The 18,102-nt window shown below is 37.4% G+C and overlaps 2 protein-coding genes and 1 long non-coding RNA gene across 4 annotated transcripts; all 3 read right to left on the reverse strand.

Moving 5' to 3' along the window:
• Nucleotides 1–2,965: 2,965 nt before the first annotated feature.
• LOC125073639 lies at nucleotides 2,966–13,117 on the reverse strand. The gene is made up of 3 exons (XR_007120055.1): nucleotides 13,006–13,117; nucleotides 12,287–12,289; nucleotides 2,966–2,977 (listed from the first exon to the last, which is right to left on the reverse strand). It is a non-coding gene; the product is annotated as an uncharacterized LOC125073639 (long non-coding RNA).
• On the reverse strand, nucleotides 4,406–13,095 carry LOC125073614. 2 transcript variants are annotated; one of them, XM_047684515.1, is made up of 15 exons: nucleotides 12,764–13,095; nucleotides 11,986–12,323; nucleotides 11,548–11,907; nucleotides 8,946–10,141; nucleotides 8,744–8,861; nucleotides 8,333–8,626; nucleotides 7,934–8,089; nucleotides 7,658–7,829; nucleotides 7,342–7,482; nucleotides 7,071–7,263; nucleotides 6,669–6,933; nucleotides 6,320–6,497; nucleotides 5,954–6,090; nucleotides 5,744–5,873; nucleotides 4,406–4,863 (listed from the first exon to the last, which is right to left on the reverse strand). In XM_047684515.1, the coding sequence occupies exons 2-15, from the start codon at nucleotides 12,221–12,223 to the stop codon at nucleotides 4,659–4,661; spliced, it is 3,783 nt and encodes a 1,260-aa protein (XP_047540471.1). In that variant the 5' UTR covers nucleotides 12,224–12,323; nucleotides 12,764–13,095; the 3' UTR covers nucleotides 4,406–4,658. The 2 variants fall into 2 exon arrangements, with proteins under 2 accessions (XP_047540471.1, XP_047540480.1); XM_047684524.1 differs by lacking the exons at nucleotides 4,406–4,863; nucleotides 5,744–5,873; nucleotides 5,954–6,090 and having other exon boundaries at nucleotides 6,458–6,514.
• Nucleotides 13,118–13,868: 751 nt separating the features above from the next.
• Nucleotides 13,869–16,718, reverse strand: LOC125073623 (thialysine N-epsilon-acetyltransferase-like). The gene is made up of 4 exons (XM_047684533.1): nucleotides 16,475–16,718; nucleotides 15,830–15,881; nucleotides 14,942–15,147; nucleotides 13,869–14,751 (listed from the first exon to the last, which is right to left on the reverse strand). The coding sequence occupies exons 1-4, from the start codon at nucleotides 16,592–16,594 to the stop codon at nucleotides 14,533–14,535; spliced, it is 597 nt and encodes a 198-aa protein (XP_047540489.1). The 5' UTR covers nucleotides 16,595–16,718; the 3' UTR covers nucleotides 13,869–14,532.
• Nucleotides 16,719–18,102: the final 1,384 nt, after the last annotated feature.

An 18,102-nucleotide genomic window follows, 5' to 3' on the forward strand; every position in this document is an offset into this window, starting at 1 on the left:
TACAATCAATGCGACAAGTTCCTCTCAACAACAGATGGCGCCAAATCCAATAAAGCAGTACGATATTCCATCGTTGATGTGTCAATAGATAGGCTACAATAATAGGCTACTGCTAAATCGCCTAACTGAAGAGCTATTAATAGACGCCAATGCGTTAGATAAAAGCTCTGCAGGATCATTGGCAGAGGAAATAAGACTGCTAAGAATAGAGCTCATTTCAGTTTCGCGGGAGATGACTTATTTCAGGCTGGAGTTAGGAAGGCTGAATGAGAACATGGCCGAATTGAACAAAAGGGTGGAGGTTGCGACATGGTAAGAAAATCGAACGCGTTAAAGAAGCGCGAAACTTGGGCTTGTTGTTTGATGAGAATTTGAGATTCGAAAAGCACACCCTCACTACAGTTCGTAATTGTGTTTACAGATTAAAAGTGTTGTATAGGATGAGAGACGTTCCTAGTAAAGCCATGCGAATTAAACTTTGTGATAGTCTGGTACTGTCTAAACTTAATTATGCTGATGCGGTTATAGGACCTAGACTGCACGCTCGCTCAAGAAACCTAATACAACGAGTACAAAATGCACGTCTCAGGTACTGCTTCCAAATTCCGTCTCGCGCACATGTATCCCCATACCTTAATACCGCACGGATGATTGAAATGGAATATCAAAGGCAATTACATCTTGCAACCCCTCCTATTTGGTGTTATTCAAAATAAGAACATTTATATCTCTATAGAAAGTTGAGTTGGGCAAAAGAAAATAACAAAAAAAAAAATATCCCACGAGAGCGTCGTCTTAGCGTGCCTCTTCATCGATCAGCAGCCTTTCGTGGTAGTTTCCGCTATGCAGAAGTGCTGGAACGACCTGCCGCCTCCCCTTCGGATCCTGAAAACCATTAATATATTTCGTTATAGATACAAACTATATTTACATAATCTACAGCTTCAGTCATTATTAGTTTTTTTAATTAATCAATACTAAGTATATATAATTATAGTATGCATATATCAAAGTGACATAATATGTGTAGACCAAGTTGGTTTTTTTTTTTTTTTTTTTTCTCGTTATATGAATATTTAATATAATTATAATACAAGTATTTGTGTACACACTTTATAAACAACTTATCTAACTACTGTTAGTTGATTAACTTTTTTTTATTAGCTTATGATTATTAAGTTAATTCATTGAGATAAGTATCTTAGCAATTATATATATTAATGTAGTTGGTATAATTTTATACTGCATATTTATTATAACAATTATTTATTTCTTACCTTAAAGGTATGGCTCCTTAGCTCATAGCTCAGATTGGTCTATCAACTTCGCACTGCTGCAAAGGCTTCTACTGTTTCCTTGTTCCACTTCTTAGAGGTTGTACATATGCTGTATGGTTCGTCTGGCAGATAATAATATATTAAGGTACACAGTTGAGTTACTTAAGGTATAAACAATAATTCGATATTCTACTTACCGTTGTAACAAAATACAAATTTCGGATTAAACTCAGTAATTTGTACATTATATTTTTTTCTTTTGTATTTGTATGTATTTTATTAAAGTAAACAATAAATAATTTCAAATAATCTACAATGGAAGGATACGTGACCGCGTCCATCCACTGCCGGCGCGCGCGCGACTGATAAACCGTAAACCGACACCTTGCGTTCCTTCCCCCGCGTCCCCCCGACCGATTATTAACTAATGAAAATAAAAAAATACCATTAGTTTTTAATATTACCACTTCTATCTATAATGCATATTAATTAATTCTTTAAAATTTTAAAATTATATATTGTTATTGTATGTTTAAGTACTATATTGAATATTATTTTATATTGTCACAGCCCGTCACAACCACATAGGGTACCATTGAAAATCAGCGTTATGCCTGACCTAAAGCCTATACAGCTGAGGCTAGCTGAGACTGTTTTAATTCTACAGCTTTATCGGGGCTTATCATTACATCAGCAGGTTCACTTATTTACAGTTGCTAGGATGTACTGTTCTTTTAATTCCTTTTCGGCTTCTTTTGTAAAGCCATTGCAGGCATAATATTCCAATCGAAGAGCTAATTGTTTTTGTATATTTGCGATATTAGAATCGAGGACGAAATAGAAGTATAATCATATATTACATAACTAGCATCTAAAGCTCGAATGAAGTTCGAATATAATTATGTTAACAATGTATTAGCGCCACCACCACGCTATTGTATCCTTGGAACGGTACTTTTTAAGTTTGAAGATATATTTTTTTATATACCCACACTTCTGCTAAGGTTTATGGCGATTTTTAACCATTTTGTTTAAATCTTCTGTTCAGTTTATTCATTTCACTGTTTTTTAGGGATGAAGTAATGTTGGTGCCTTATTTTGCAGTTCATCGATATTTACAATAAAGTTCAAAGGATTAAGCAAATTTTGAAAACTATTAATGTGATAAATATCGAATTTGGTAAGAAGTTAGGATTTAACTATAAAAAATAGAATTAAGAATGCACATGACAAAATAAAAATGACTTGGAAAATTATTAATTGTGAAACTGGTAGAGGTGGCAGTCGCAGCTCCGAATTGAACTTAAATTATAATAATAAAGTCATAAATAGTGAACGGGAAGTTGCTTCAGTTTTTGAACAATTTTTTGCTGACATACCAGTTTCTACAACTAAGTTACTTATTTCTTCTCCAGCAGTTGCCGAATCATTAATTAAAGAAAATGTACGTGAATGCAAATCAAAATTTAATTTTACCCCTGTAAACACCAATGACATAATTTGTACATTTAAGTCATTAGACATTAAGAAAACTGCTGATCTATGGGGTATTTCTGTAAAGGTGATTAATTCAATTATTGATCTAATTGCACCTTATCTTGCAATAATATTCAATGATTGTGTTCAACGTGGTGTATTTCCTGACCTGATGAAACATAGTAAAGTCATTCCAATATTTAAATCTGGTAGCTCTTCAGATCCTAACAACTATAGGCCAATCTCGATTCTACCAACCCTCAGCAAAATATTTGAAAAATTTATTTTAAATCAATTATTAGCGTATTTCAATAGATACAATCTGCTTCATAGAAAACAATTTGGATTTACGAGGGGTCGCTCGACTACCGACGCAGGTATCGAACTAATAAGAAATATCTATGAAGCCTGGGAGAGGTCGCAGGATGCCTTAGGGATTTTCTGCGACTTATCCAAAGCCTTTGATTGTGTTCAACATGAAACTCTGGTCAGGAAACTATGGAATTAGAGAATGTGCACTCGACCTTCTGACTTCTTATCTTAACAATAGAATACAGAGGGTTGACGTTAAAGGGACAAGGTCTCCTGGGGTCTTAGTTGGTATGGGGGTCCCACAAGGATCAATTCTTGGACCTTTTCTATTCCTCATATATATTAATGACTTGCCCTTTCTTGTTGGGAACAAACATGATATAGTATTGTTTGCTGATGATACACGTAAAACTCAAAATTATTCAACTCTATTTAATCAAATTCTCCAAAATCGATGATCGCATTTAATTTTTGAAAGTGCGATTATTATAATTGAATCGACGGCTAATTTAAAGTTAACTAGCTGACCCTTCGAACTCTTTTCCGCCTTCGAAGCAGTAAATATGCCGATTTTGGATTTTATTAAGTTCCATTTTTTATAAGAATAATAAATATAAATAAAAAAGTCATAAGGTGCAGAAGTTGCACTCTTCAGTGAAGCATCTTGTGATAGACGACATTTTTGTTTTATTATTAGGCGCAAGAACAAATAAAGCAGATGGTCTTTCGACCCGTGAACAATTAAACATGCCTCCTTATGACAAGACTATGGGAAAAACATGGATTTCTAGATTTAGACCACAACCTTTCAAAGATTGTCTATTTAATTCGTTAATGGTCATGGCGAATGCAAAACTGATCGGAAATTGAAGTCGTTTAAACTCAAATTAGAATTGTTAACCAAACAAACCTTGTAAATTTAGATGGTGTACATCATAAAATAATTACCAGTTCATATTTGACTTCAGCAATCACCAGGTGGCAAGTATGTTCAGTATAGAAACACTGATACGCTTTGGCTCTTTAATATTAATCAGTAAACTTTTAAAAATTACAGAACGTAAGGATGTGTTGAGGATCTCCTTTGCAGTAGCCTGTGCAATGCTTGCGTGTTTCATTGTTATATGTGTATATGCTCATATAGTTTCGTTCTTGTCCCTAATGGGTTATATGTGAAATGAAATGTAAACTTTAGAAGAAATATTTTGGCAAAGCTCTCATGATTACCTTTAACTTATGATCGTGGTGCCACAAGGCTCACATTTGGGACTGTATATAACAGAATCTCTTAAAAAGATATATTTGTAATTAATAGAAAGGTCGGAAATAAAATACTTGGCAAAGATAAAAGATTTATTCTTACTGAAAATATTAAAAAATAATTAATTTTATCCGAGATAAATGGATATTTTATTCGAAGGCTCTTAATAAAAATATTTTTCGAAATAAATTAAGTCTATATTTCCTACGTGATCACAACATTAATAATACCTAAAAAGGAAAGTTGAAAAACATCGAGTGTTTAGGGCTCGACTACGAAAATTATTGTCGGGGAGAGGGCTGTGGAAGATCCGAGCTACCTCGTAGCCGCGGCTACCGGTCGGACACGTCGAGCGTGGACGTGTCGCGCCGAGTGCGATAGCGAGCCAGCGGCGGACGCGTCGGCGGCGCGCGCAGAGCCAGCGGCTCCACCGGCGCGACGGTCGCGGCCGGCGTCTCAGCTGCGGCCGCTGCCAACGCGTCGCCTCGCTCTAACGACCACTGTCTCCGTAAAGTACGTGCTCCTGACGATGCCCATCTATTAAATAATATTATGGTTCTTGAGATATTTAGCCAATATTTTCAGTAATTTAAAATACTCGTGTTATTGTTAATTTACTTTTCAATCGCATAAAATGAAAATTGTCCCCTTTTCCCGCCTTTTGCACTCCGTGAGCGTTACCTTGGCTAAATCTCAGATAATGCTTTTCAAATAATAGATATGTCTTTTCTATAACAGTGAAGGCCTCCTCTCCCTTTGAGGAGAAGGTTTTCATCTTATTCCACCACACTGATCCACTGCGGGTTAATAGGATACACATGGGACAGAATTTCATTGAAACTAGATACACACACATTACCTAAAAAAAATATATAAAATTATAAAGTTGTAAATTTTAATAATGTGAGATCTGATATTTAATACAAGACTTTTTAATTTTTTTACTAAAATAAAATAGTCACCAAAATTATTTACCGTAATTTTGTATCAATGTTTACATAATTTAGAAAATTTAGGTATTATATCAGTAGAAGTAGTAAGAAGTAGTATAGAAGTAGCAAACATTAATTGATGTACGCTAACTGGCCGGGTCTTACCTATCAAGTTTGAAATCAATATCTTCAACTAAAACGATAACTCATTATGCAACGTAATTATTTTACAACAACCGACAAAGTATTCTTACGTATGCATAAGAAGAATTCAGTGAACTAAACCTTCTCTTGGCAATCTTATCTAAACTTATAAAATAAGTCGTTCCGTTTGATTTATTATACAAAGTTAGTTTTAAGTAAAGAGTATTTACAATTTAAAATGCCGTTTCTTCTCGGTAGAATTGACTTTTCTAAAGCAGTTTAACGATTCACCTTAAAACGATGTTATTTGTTTAATTAATATTCTTCATTTTTAATCTTACCGATCTGAGAGCCTCGGCGTATCGAGTAGACTAGCGACCGTAGAGACAGATGAGCGTAAATAGCGACAGCGCGGTAGAGAGGGCGGAGGAGGACTACTTTCCGCAGAAACAGCGCCAGAGCGTTGCCAGGCTGCAAGGGTTGTGAGCAGTGTGTATAGACAACTATTTATTGAATTTAATTTATTATAACCTTTTAATGAATATGCTAACAAAACTTATCAACAGTTGGGGAAGGGTCCGACCGCTGTCGTTCTACGAATTGACCCACAGAAGGTTTTTTATCGATGGATTGATCGCTCGTTTCGATATCATTTTCAACTTCCGCCTCGAACAAGACCTCTTCTGACCTGAAAACAGCATTATTTTTACACAATTTAAAACAGAAATATATTATATAAAAATATTTACTCATTATCGAGATATTTATAAAGTCTTTATATAAAAGACAAAGATATGTAGATCTCATAATACTAAGCATGCACAGTTTTGTCACTCTGAGAATGTCCCAAACCCAAAACAAATATTATGGAAAAATAATATAATACGAGAAAAAATGGAAGAGTTCATATAACTTACTCGAGCGGCGGCGGCGTCGGTAAGGACTTATCGAAACCTTCTTTCCCGAGCAGCCAGTAGGTGTGCATGGCACCTTTGCCCTTGATTTGCGTCAGCCCGCGCGAACGCAAGCGGTACCCACCCGCCGCCACCAGTCTCTCCGCGGTCGTCGTCGACACTTGAATGCGCCACGCTGCTCCTGTGTCCATTATATTCCTGGTCACAATTAATGGGGCAATTCCAGTAGAGAAAATTAATGATAAAATAAAATGCAAAGCCTAATGAAAATGACAACGCGAAACAGATTCGATCACAAATAGTTCACGAAATACAGAATAATAATCAAACAAGATATGCATGAAAAACAAACCTGTGGACTCCATACGGGAGGCGGTGTTGACAGTATCGCCAAATAGACAATAGCGTGGCATAGTGAGACCGACCACGCCAGCGCAGCACGCACCCGTATGTAAACCGATACGCAGATGCAACGGTGTGACGGGCAGGTGACGGATGCGAAAGCGTCCTGCTAGATGCAACAAGTGTAGAGCCATCGTGGCCACATTCTCCGCGTGGTCAATGCAGCGAATAGGTAGGCCGCCAACTACCATGTAAGCGTCGCCAATAGTCTCCACCTATAAACAGTTATAAGGTAAAGAAAGTCTTAGGGAAATTAATATGACATGGAACTATATACGTTTAGTTGCCAATTACAATCAACAAATATGAAAAAGTATTACTGCTGAATGCTTTATATTACAAATCGCCATACCTTATAGACCCGGTACTGTTCAATTGCTGCGTCAAAAGTCGTGTAGAGATCATTCAGCAGGTCTACTACTTGCACGGGCGTGGAACGTGCGGCGAGCGATGTGAATCCCACGATGTCGCTGAAGTATATCGACACCTCCTCGAACTCTTCGGGCTCGACACGCAGCCCCAGCATCAGACGTTCTGCTACCGATCTGTGACCATTTTTAATTCTGCTATATATTTTAGAGAATAATCTTCAGTCGGAATGTCATAAAAAGACAAGGCATTACCTCGGCAACATTCTGTTAAGTAGTTGCTCGGTCTTCTTTTTTTCCATATCGAGTTGCTCAGTCCGATCTTTAATCAGCTCTTCTAAATTATTGCTATACTTTTCTAACATTTCAAACATTGAATCGACTATGTTTACTTTCCTATAAATAAATTAACGCATTTGACTCATTTTTATATATTTTTGTTTGTGTTCATGTAACAATATGACTTTTTATTCTTTTTATTAATTTTGAGGACAAACTAAATTATAAAAATTAAAACATTGAAAATTGCGTTGAATACTCGCACATCGTTGAGGTTATTTAAATATTTTACCGTCCTCGATGCATATGTCGAAAGACTTCGTACAGCCGAATGAAATCAGGGCGTAAGTCGGGCTGCTCACTCCAGCATTGTCGCATTACGCTCACGGCTTCGGGCGGGGCAGCACTCATCGAGACCGACGGGCGAATCAGCGGCGGTGCGTGTATTAGCTTGTCCACTATCTCTGAAAGTCACATTTATTATTTTACGCATCAGAGCACTTTTAAATATATAATTAATAGCGTATACTATGTTTAAGCATTTTATTATTTTTCTAACACTTCTTACCTTCAGGTGTAAGTGATAACATACAATAAGGTTCGCCGCGGACCAGGACTTCCTGCATAATTATAGCAAATGAAAACACATCACCCGCCTGGGTACCGCCTGGTACCGTTGCTGAACTGGTTTCTCGAAGAATCTCTGGAGCTGTCCATAACAAATCTAAGCAAGACAGTTCAGTTTTAGATCATTTAATCTAATAATATCATCATTTTTTAATATTACATAATGGTATTAGGAATCTAACATAAACTAAAAGCTAGTCGAGAATTACAATTTTGATTTGTAGGTACAATTAAGTAACTCATAACAAAACAAGTTTATACTTGCAAACGTCGAGTGCAACATAAACAGGTAAAATATTTGAAACATTTTATAAACAATTACTAACATTTATATACTAACCCCGAGCAGATCGAGGAGGGTAAGGGAGTGACTGAGCAGAGGTGAATGAAGGCAGGCCATAGTCAGTAACGCGCAGAACCCAGCGAGAATCAACGACGCAATTTCGCGATGAGAGACGTGCGTGTACGCGCAAAGGCGAAGTATGCAGGTAGCGCATGCCGCGTACTAAGTCAGTGAGCAGAGAGAGCCGAAAGGTCCAGTCCAGTCGGATATCGTCCGCTACCAGTACATCCTCCAATGAGCCGCGTCCGCATGCTTCGAATACTAACGCGGGTCGGATTTCCGTCAAGCAACCTAAATGTACAATTTTATTTAAGCACATTCTATTGAAGCAATGCAATGCAATTTTGGATGCATTTGATTGTTAATAATAATTACAAATTAATTGCGAATAAAAAAAATGTTACGCACCAATAAAAGGATTCAAGTTCTCATGACGTAGACTTTGCATCACAAGTAATATATCAATTGTTTTACGACGTAGTTCGAGCGTCGAAGCGGGTAAGTATTTCATGTGGACAGGATCACCCTAACAATATCAAATAATCAGTATAGTTCCCTACAAAATACCTAAAACTAAAACATTTCATCAATCACATGAATAAAATCATACCTTGTACCTGGTACGGTTATCAGGCGCCAGTCGCGTGACACTGCAAGTGGAAGACGGTGCAGATTGAGCAAGAGGTTCTGGCCTTTTTAGTAAATCAGGGCGTTCTGGTTCCGAACCACTAAATTCATGAAATTGTTGAAGCCAGGACAGCATGGTCTCCATGCCTTCACCTACCCGACGACGTTCATCAGCTGGGAATTGGAAATCAGCAGATGCAAGAATAGGGACTGCACGAGGTCTCCTTGGCATATGTCGAATGGATGAGCGCCTCACGTAAAATGCGCCCAATGCCAGTGCGCCGAATAGTGTACACGCGACACACAGCATTACAACAGCTAGCTGTGTTATTTCCATTCTATTCATTATTTTCAACTCCTCGACTTCTTGATTACGTGTTCTGCTCCAAATTTTTAATTCTAGCTCGCCAGGTAAGTCCACGACAACTTTGGTAGTCCATTCGTTGGATGAAACTACTGATCTTTCCGACAAAGTCGTCAACGTCGCAACACGCCGCCATATTATACTTCTGTTTAAAAGTTCACTTTTATATAAGAAAAACTCGTTAGTAGAATACTGCAACTTCACGCGTTCCGCTTCTAAATGTGTTAAAGTAGCTTCAAGAACTTCACGATACAGATCTTGGCTGGTTGATCTGACCCCCGTAAAATCGTCAGTGAGTACTAATAGGCGATCATTTATCGCCAGATTTAAGCTTTTAAGAAATGTATCAATATAATCAGAATGTACGTCTTCTGTATCCCGTTTTTGGCGAGAACCCAAATTTTCCATTTTTAAAGGCAAACTATTATTAAACTTACTTCTGCTTATCGTCGTAAAATTAAGTGAATTTAACTTCTCCTCGTGTATTGTGCTATGTGGAACGTTCCGTTTCAATGTTTTTATAACTTTTGCGGGCAATGAATAGAGTTCATTTGAATTATAAGTTATCGGCCGTGGTGAGATCGTTTTTTGAGAAGGTTCAAAATAATCCGATAAATATTCTGTGAATATCGTTTTCGCAGTTTGTGGTGATTTTTTATTTAAAATTGTTTGATCTTTTTTGCTATTTATTTTGTCCATTGAATCAGACACCTTAAATGTTCTAGAGTCGTCCACGCGTAAAATCAGTATTTCGGTGTCGTTTAATTTTTCTACCATCTTCAAGTCATTGATTGATAAATCGCAAAGGATTATCACTAAAACATAAAAACAGCCACGTAATAAATTCAAATCTTATATAATAATTTATAAAATATCCAATATATCTGGAAAAAAATTACAGTTTCATTAAATCTGATTTAGTAAATACCAAAGCTAATGCTTTATGAAAAAATACAAATTGTCAATGTCCTAAGAACAAACAGTAAATAACTACCAAAAACATAATCAAAAAATGCGTATGCGTAAATGTTAGGTACACATATAGTAATAAATATTTGACGTGGTTTCAGATACGATGAAACAAAATTCGCAACATATTTGAGAAATGAGAAATGATGTTGATACAACACTTATGTGGAGAAAGACGACGATAGTTTTCTTTATTTGATATGAGAAAGGGTCTAGAGTTTGTAATAATACAGCATGTTTTAATAAAATAAAATATGCGCTATTCATTTTTTAATTCACTCACATAATCATCAGAAATTAATCAAATCTTTATGTTGATTGAAGAAGTGATCGGCTATACCTAATTTTCCTTTTAATCTGCACTTTTTAACTCTATAACCCACAGAGTAGAAATTCGGTAAAAATATTTCCTTGAACACTTAAACATTTTCTGAGGATGAGTTTTATGTAAACAACTGCCACGAGATGAATCAAGCAGCCCTCTATTACAAATTTAACACAATATATATTTGAAGTTGGCGAAAATTTCAGTTCAAATTTACAGGTATTTTTTCACTTCAGACCCTTTTAGGTTATATTTTCCTAAAACGTACTTCTTAATTACGAGCGGGTAACAACTAACTATTTTGAATAATACTAATATTATAAAGCGAAAGACACTCTGTCTATCTGTCTGTTACGCTTTCACAGCTAAGCCACGGCACCGATTTTTGCTACTTTTTTAATTAACCCCACGAGATAGTTAAGTGGGGGATGAAATTTTGTGTGCAAATTCATCAATTTTGAAGTTGACATAATATAATACATAGGCACTACATTATTTCGGACCTTTTAAAATTAGAAAGTACATTCGAGTATAAGACAGGAGCGCGGGGCGTGGGACGTCTGAGCGGCGAGATTGCATGGTGAGATATATGTGTATGAAATTATGTGAAATTATTATTAAATTTATTGAGGAATTGAAACCAAATTTTTTGACCTAATTTGAACTTTTGAACATAATATACATGAACTCAAAAACCTTTAAAGTTAAAATAGATCTAAAGCTATGCAACTTACTTATTTTAATTTGATTGATACGCAAACTATTGAAACATTACCAGTCAAATCAGTACGACGAAAAAAACGTTTTGTTTATTGGTACTTTCGTCGAGATTGTATTTTTACATGAAACGCAAAACTATGCGCTTGCGCTGTAAACAAATTTAAATATCCTCTAAAGACATTACATCTGTATCATACAGTCGCTCACCATGCGGACGGAGAGCGGAGTCTTCGGCTTTTGTATGCACATGTTTCACGAGGACACCGGCCGCAATGAGAGCTGTCTCAACTTCCTGTTGTGCCACAGCACACTCGTTCACAACACTCGTTGGCAACATCAAAGCCCGTCGCCAGTGCAGGTCCACAGCTAGCTGAACTACAACGGCGCCTCGGGCATGTGTCTCGCTACACTTGGCAGGCTGTGGGCGGTGTAGAGCTCGCGCTGCTAAAGACACGCTATTACACACTGCCGTCCCAGGCCTTCCCGATATGACTACTCCACCACCCGCTCCGAGCGTCGTCAATGCACGACGGGTGACTTTAGTTTCCCAGTTTATGCCACAAGTTTCTAAAACGATAAGCTTCGACTCAGACTTTGGACTAACATTTAAAGAAAAAAGTAACCCGTAAAATCTCAATAAATTACCTTCGTAATTCAGAAGATGGTATGGATGAGAAATATTAGAATAGCGTGTGATTGTAGCAGCATAGCGTTCAAGACTTTTTTGAGAAAAGAGAGATGGATCGTCCATCTGACAGGCAGACTGCGCCACGAGCAGCAGAGACGCGGGAGTGGATTCCGGGACATGGAAGGGAACCGCGCTGATAACGGCGACGGCGGCCACCGTAACCAGCAACAGGGACAGCGGCGGGCGGACGCGCATGGCGCGGCGTCACGTGACCGCCGCCATGCGCCCGCCACGCTCGCGCTCCGCTGCACAGATTACTCGCTCGCCTGACCGCGTCGGATCAAACAGCTGTCTCCTGTTCCGTGAATAAGCTGATCAATAACTGACCGGTGCTCCTTGTTTATTCACACATACTTGTTTTATATTGAAGAGAATTATTGTAAATCATTTCTATAAGTTGAACACTTTAAGTAATATTCGAATTATATTTGTTCTATCCTACTTTTATTTACGAACTTGCGTACAAATTATCTGTAGTAAAAATATAATAATTAAAATAGTTTATTGGCAAAGACAAAGTTATAACTTCAATAATAATTAATAGTTTTGAGACGCCTCTTTCTTGCTTATTATAAATATAATTACATAGTTTTATTTTAAATAGATCAGAATTACTGCAACATTAATAGATTAATGAAACGTAACTAATTTATTACTAATTTAATGAATAAGCGATTAAGCTCGTATTGAGAGATATGATTCATCTTCCTAACTTGTACTCTTACATATATTTACCAGTCGATAAGTTCGACTGCGAAAGTAGGTCGCGCAACACGTTGTATGAAAGCTCAGACATATATTCTTTAAATAAAAACGTAGCCGAATTTCACACAACAATTATTATTATTACGCAAGGCTTGGCATGGTATAGGCGTGACGAGCGATTCCGCATCACTGAGAGCTTGTCTCGTCAATGTTGTGTGGCAAAGTTCGCGGCGTGAGGCCGCGGCGGCCGTCAGAGGCGCGCGAACCTATACGCTGAGCACCAGGTCGCGCCGCCTGATCGCAGGCTACTGGGACCGGCAGCGTCCGCGATAGTGCGGGTCGCTCGACCCTCATCGCGTCTGCGCATTTGACATTTCTGAGGGAACGTTTAAGTTGAGATTCTCTGCTCGTGCCGTCTTGTACGTAGCTCAGTGTAATATAGCGTGCATATTAATGGTACATAAAATTCCATCGTTAGCTGTTGTATAGTTTATTTGAAACAGTTATTAATCGATTACGACTAATTCCTGTAATTACATAATATGAAACGGTTTTACGGATTTACTGTATTGTACTGTAGTAAACTTGGGGTAACGTGTAGACTTTGTTTTATTAAAATTGGTTCCCAAATAAATAAGATATGCCAATTAAAAAAAAACTGAATATTTATTGTAAAATATTGTCAAGTTGATTTGGTTGAAACTTTCGTTATCTATAGTCTGTGAAACGTTTATAAATTGTCAGATTCGGAGATTTTGTAATTTCCAAGTGTCCAATGTAAGTTGAGCTTTCATCAATGTAGTCGATCATATGAAATAGAGCTTAACTTATACCGGTCAATTCGGTTGGCATGCGCACGTAAAATAATATTTAAAACGTTTGCGGTTACAATACTATTTTTTTAAAAACAATGTATCACAGTAATATATTTGATAGGATAGGTATAATAGACCTTATCGTAAAAGATCATTATAGGTACATATGTACCTACACTTATATACTTTGCATGCGTACTATATATATTATAGAATAGGTAAAACTTTTGTGTCTTACTTTGTCGTTTATTTGGATAGATAAGTAGGCTTAATTAATAGATATTTTTATATTATAAAAAAAATCTATGCATCCAATAAATACATAAATAAACTATGTTCTACCGCTAAATAGCGATACTTAATAGGGTTGTGTTCCGCTTTAAAGGATGAGTGCGCCCCGGTAAGTACATAACACATGAGGGACATAACACTTTAGTTAATTCCCAACGTTGGTGGCGCATTATTTTTGTAAGGATTTAGTAATATTTATCTTGAGGTACCAATGTCTCTCGGCAGTGGTGGCCACTCACCCTCTCACCCTCAAGTCTCCCATTCGATTTTCCAGTCAGCCTACCTATATGAAATGAAAAAGGTCTACAATATACGTAAAGGTATATAAATAATACAAAGATACTTTTAGAGTTCTAGTGAACGCCGTATATGGGAAAGCAGGATTCTAAAAATGATTTCTGAGAGGTCAGACTCGGCTGCACCGACTGCATGTAAGGTTTTCGTTATTTTTGATATGATTTTTCGTTTTATTTTATTATTTGCACTCATTGGGTTGGTATACATACTATACATACTATACATAGTTGTCGGTTTTTTATTTTTCTTTATTATTTATGTAACATCAAAATATTTCATCTATTAATCATGATTAAATACTGGTCTTAAAACCATGTCACTCGTAGCAGATATTAAAGTAAAAAAAAAGTATAAACTATAAACTTGAGACACATAATTAACAAAATAGTTGTAATTTTAACTATTAAGTGCAGGTTCAACCGCTTCGCCTTTGACGGCAGACAGCAAGTGTCCTCCAGCGACGGCCTCGATGCGCGGCCGGTCGAGGCGCAGCGCAGCGCGGCCCTCCGTGAGTCGCAGGTCGCGTGCTCCGAGTCGCGAGTAGAATGCCAGCGCGTCGGCATTGTTCTCCAGCACGTGCCAGTCCACGCGGTGCACGCCCTCCGCTACCGCTATCTGTGAACAGTACACCTTCAATACGTACAACGCCGTTTTCTTTATCGCTACATCATCTCATCAAAATAAGAAACTCCAACTACTTTTATTCTATTAAGCAATGCAATGTTAACCTATTCATTCATACTTGTAATTCTTGTTGTACTCTTTATAACTCTAATGACCCGATGGGACAACACGACAGCCCTACCCTACAGAGCTCTTGCAGCAGGCGGCGAGCGACGCCGCCGCGGCGCGCTGTCGGCCGCACGTACAGGTCCTCGATGTAGAAGGCGCGACGTGTCCAGCTCGAGTACGCACGGTTGCACATCGCGTGCCCTACCATCCGCCCGTCCTTCTCGGCTACCAGTCCAAAAAACCACGATGGTGAGCTTTCGAAACCGTCTTCTATTAAATCTGTATAGTATAACATTTGTTGTAAATATGCATAAAGAAAAGAGTTGAGTTGGTAGATTTAAATTTTGAGCTCTTTTTTTTATAAATTTCGTACGCATTTTCGTTTAAATTACTAAATTAAGAGCCGTATCAATTAATCACTACCGGTTTTTTATCATCATTACGTCATAGTATTAAACAAAGTCGCTTACCGCAGTCTGTCCCTATGTATGCTTAGATTTTTAAAATTACACAACGGATTTTGATACGGTTTTTTTAATAGATAGATTGATTCAAAAGAAAGGTATATATGTATAACACATGCACATAGTAGAGAAACACTGATAATTTTAGAGGTTTCCAAAGTGAAGTGTCGTAAATAAAAACATTTGTGCTTACATTGCAAATGCTGGCTCGACCTTACGACATAGATCAAAATAATGTATCACAGTATTGTACACCTTAAAAAGGTCTTCAAAAACGCGATGGTATATGTCTATCTCTTAGGGTTAATCCACAATAACCATTTTTTATCCTTAATTTTTTACGAGAAACAATGGCTTACTTTGACTATTTAAAGCAATACAGCATTAATCCTTATCCAATTAAGTGAGAGATTAAAAAATAAAGAAAGTTATTATTTAATATAAAACGAGATTTGAACTCGTGATTAGGTATATTGACCGGCATCGGCTCGACTCACCCTGCTCGCTGAGCTTCGGCCCGTCGGGTACTCCCTCAAACGTCGCTAATTCCTGAAAATAGTCAGCGATAGTATGCAAATTTGCGAAACGGCATCTCTAAAATAAATTACTGTTAGCTCTCTATTTGCTGTAGATATAACAACAATAAATATTGAATGAATTTAATTTATTAAGGACGAAATATTTTAGTTATGTTGAGTGAGAAAGTACCGAAAATATATTAGCATTATGCCGTTAAAATAACGATTAAATAGTGATTAACGAATTAGCGACTACACAACTAATTTATTACAACATTGGATTAAGGATAGCATATTTTAATTATATAGCAATTAGTAAAGGTTATTACTTATCATAATCTATTATTAGATTTTTGCCCCAGGAATATTATAGTAATGTATTGTATTAGACATTTTAATTCGTCGAGTTATTATTTATCCACGAGACTTATCATAAAAAATATATTGATAATTTTTAAACAAAATTTATTTTTGTAAAATTAGTACTACTTAAGTTCTGATTGTAAAATCAAAACATTCACGTCACATCAAATCCACAAGTGTGGAGCGTCACGTTGACACTTGGCACTTGAAGAGCTGACGGCTGACAGGCGCACACTGCCGTCCGTCGTCTTCCACACTCACATGTATCATCTCGTGCACGGCCGCCGCGTCTTCGCGCCGCATCATTCGCACTTGTATCTGTTCTGCATCTGCACGCCCCGTCGCCTCTGGCGCCACAAGTTCCGCAGCCAATGCTGACATCAGTCCTATATATTTTACAATATTTTAACACAAAATGTCACTGCCGAGATTAAATATCAAGACCGCGTACAGAACATAACTAGACCGAGTGGGCACTGGGCCGAGTAGGCCGGTTTTTATTTATAACTTCATACCGCCGGCCGGTCGAAAGTTCTGGCCTAGTACTAATAGATGTCACTGTTTATAATTATTTTAGTATTGAAAGATAACATTTTGTACATATTTAAGCATACAAGACACAAACATTTCTTTTCATTTCAAGTGGACGTTTATCTGTACAATTAAGTTATTGTTGATAGTTAATACTACAGTTAAAAAACAAACGTCAACGAGTACAGGGACGCGCCATCTGTGGCCGCACCATTGCAATAGCAAGTGAAGCCGACGCACCGCTCTCCAGACTCGAGAACGTCGTTGTCCGATATTAGTCATACTAGATGGCGCTAAGAGCTTAAATAATGATTTGCTTATAGGGAATTGTAATAAAGTCACGTTCTGTTTATGGAGTTACTTGTCCTCGTTGTTTTATTGTATTAAAATATTTTTCACTGGTTTACATTTATTACCTTCGAATGAGAAAATCTCAAGCTTTGCGAGCAGGCCCTCTTACTGTAGACGGCGTGTATCGCACATGTCCTTAGTTTCAGGGAATCGGTACCTAATTAATACAAATTGTCAAGTTATCACTGATTTGTAGTTTTTGTGTTAGTTGACCCGTGGTCGCTCCATAGCATGCTGACCGACTTTGAGTTCGCGAAAAAGCACTCGGTGTCCACGATCCCGATTATATTCCGATTCAACTCTAACGTAACCGCAACTGGATCGTTGCGTTTTTAGAATAGCAAAGCGGCAACGATGGTGTGTCTTATTGCAAATTAATCAGTTAGTAGCATCGGGACCCCGTTTTAGCTTCGTTACTGGCTGCAACTCGGTAATGTTGAGATTTTGTTTGGTCGTATGTATGTATGTATGTATGTATGTATGTATGTATGTATGTATGATCATAACAAATAATTATTTGGTTGCGTCGATACTGTCAAAAATATGAAACGGTATTAAAATAATCACAACCAACCTTCACAATGGCGCAAGTAATGGGTCCGATAAGGTCTCTTACAAAGATAGATATTTGGGCAAGACCGTCTGAAACGTATTTACACAGATGACAGCCGGAGATCTACAAAATTAATGGATAATTACGTCATTTAATGGTTAAAGACAGTATCGGGTGCTGGACACGTCACTTTACATCCCATTACCTTCGTGCGCACTTAACAAAGGCAGTAAGTACGTAACGGGCTAGTTGAAAGTTTGGTGAAAGTCATGAGGGCTACGTCTCTGTCGTAGAACTTGATACGCCCCGACACAGATTTGCAGCAAGTAGTTACTGGTAAAAATCTCGTGAAGGTATTAGTACTAGGAAATAGATGTTCTCCACCTGCTATCAAATTATGCAATCATTTAATTTAAATTTATCAAACGACTCGGAAGAAATATATTGATTGCAA

Source organism: Vanessa atalanta, chromosome 2 (assembly GCF_905147765.1).
Source record: "Vanessa atalanta chromosome 2, ilVanAtal1.2, whole genome shotgun sequence".
Lineage (NCBI taxonomy): Eukaryota > Metazoa > Arthropoda > Insecta > Lepidoptera > Nymphalidae > Vanessa > Vanessa atalanta.

Bases quoted from the DNA above. Each gene is read 5' to 3' on its own strand.
- LOC125073614 (XM_047684515.1), bottom strand. From the start codon at position 12,223: ATGCGCGTCCGCCCGCCGCTGTCCCTGTTGCTGGTTACGGTGGCCGCC. The intron at 8,627-8,743 runs GTGCGTAACATT...TTGTACATTTAG, and splicing joins GAACTTGAATCCTTTTATTG to GTTGCTTGACGGAAATCCGA. The intron at 7,264-7,341 runs GTAATGCCTTGT...AAATGGTCACAG, and splicing joins CTTAACAGAATGTTGCCGAG to ATCGGTAGCAGAACGTCTGA.
- LOC125073623 (XM_047684533.1), bottom strand. From the start codon at position 16,594: ATGTCAGCATTGGCTGCGGAACTTGTGGCGCCAGAGGCGACGGGGCGT. The intron at 15,882-16,474 runs GTGAGTGTGGAA...GACTATTTTCAG, and splicing joins CCGTGCACGAGATGATACAT to GAATTAGCGACGTTTGAGGG. The intron at 14,752-14,941 runs GTAGGGCTGTCG...TACTGTTCACAG, and splicing joins TGCTGCAAGAGCTCTGTAGG to ATAGCGGTAGCGGAGGGCGT.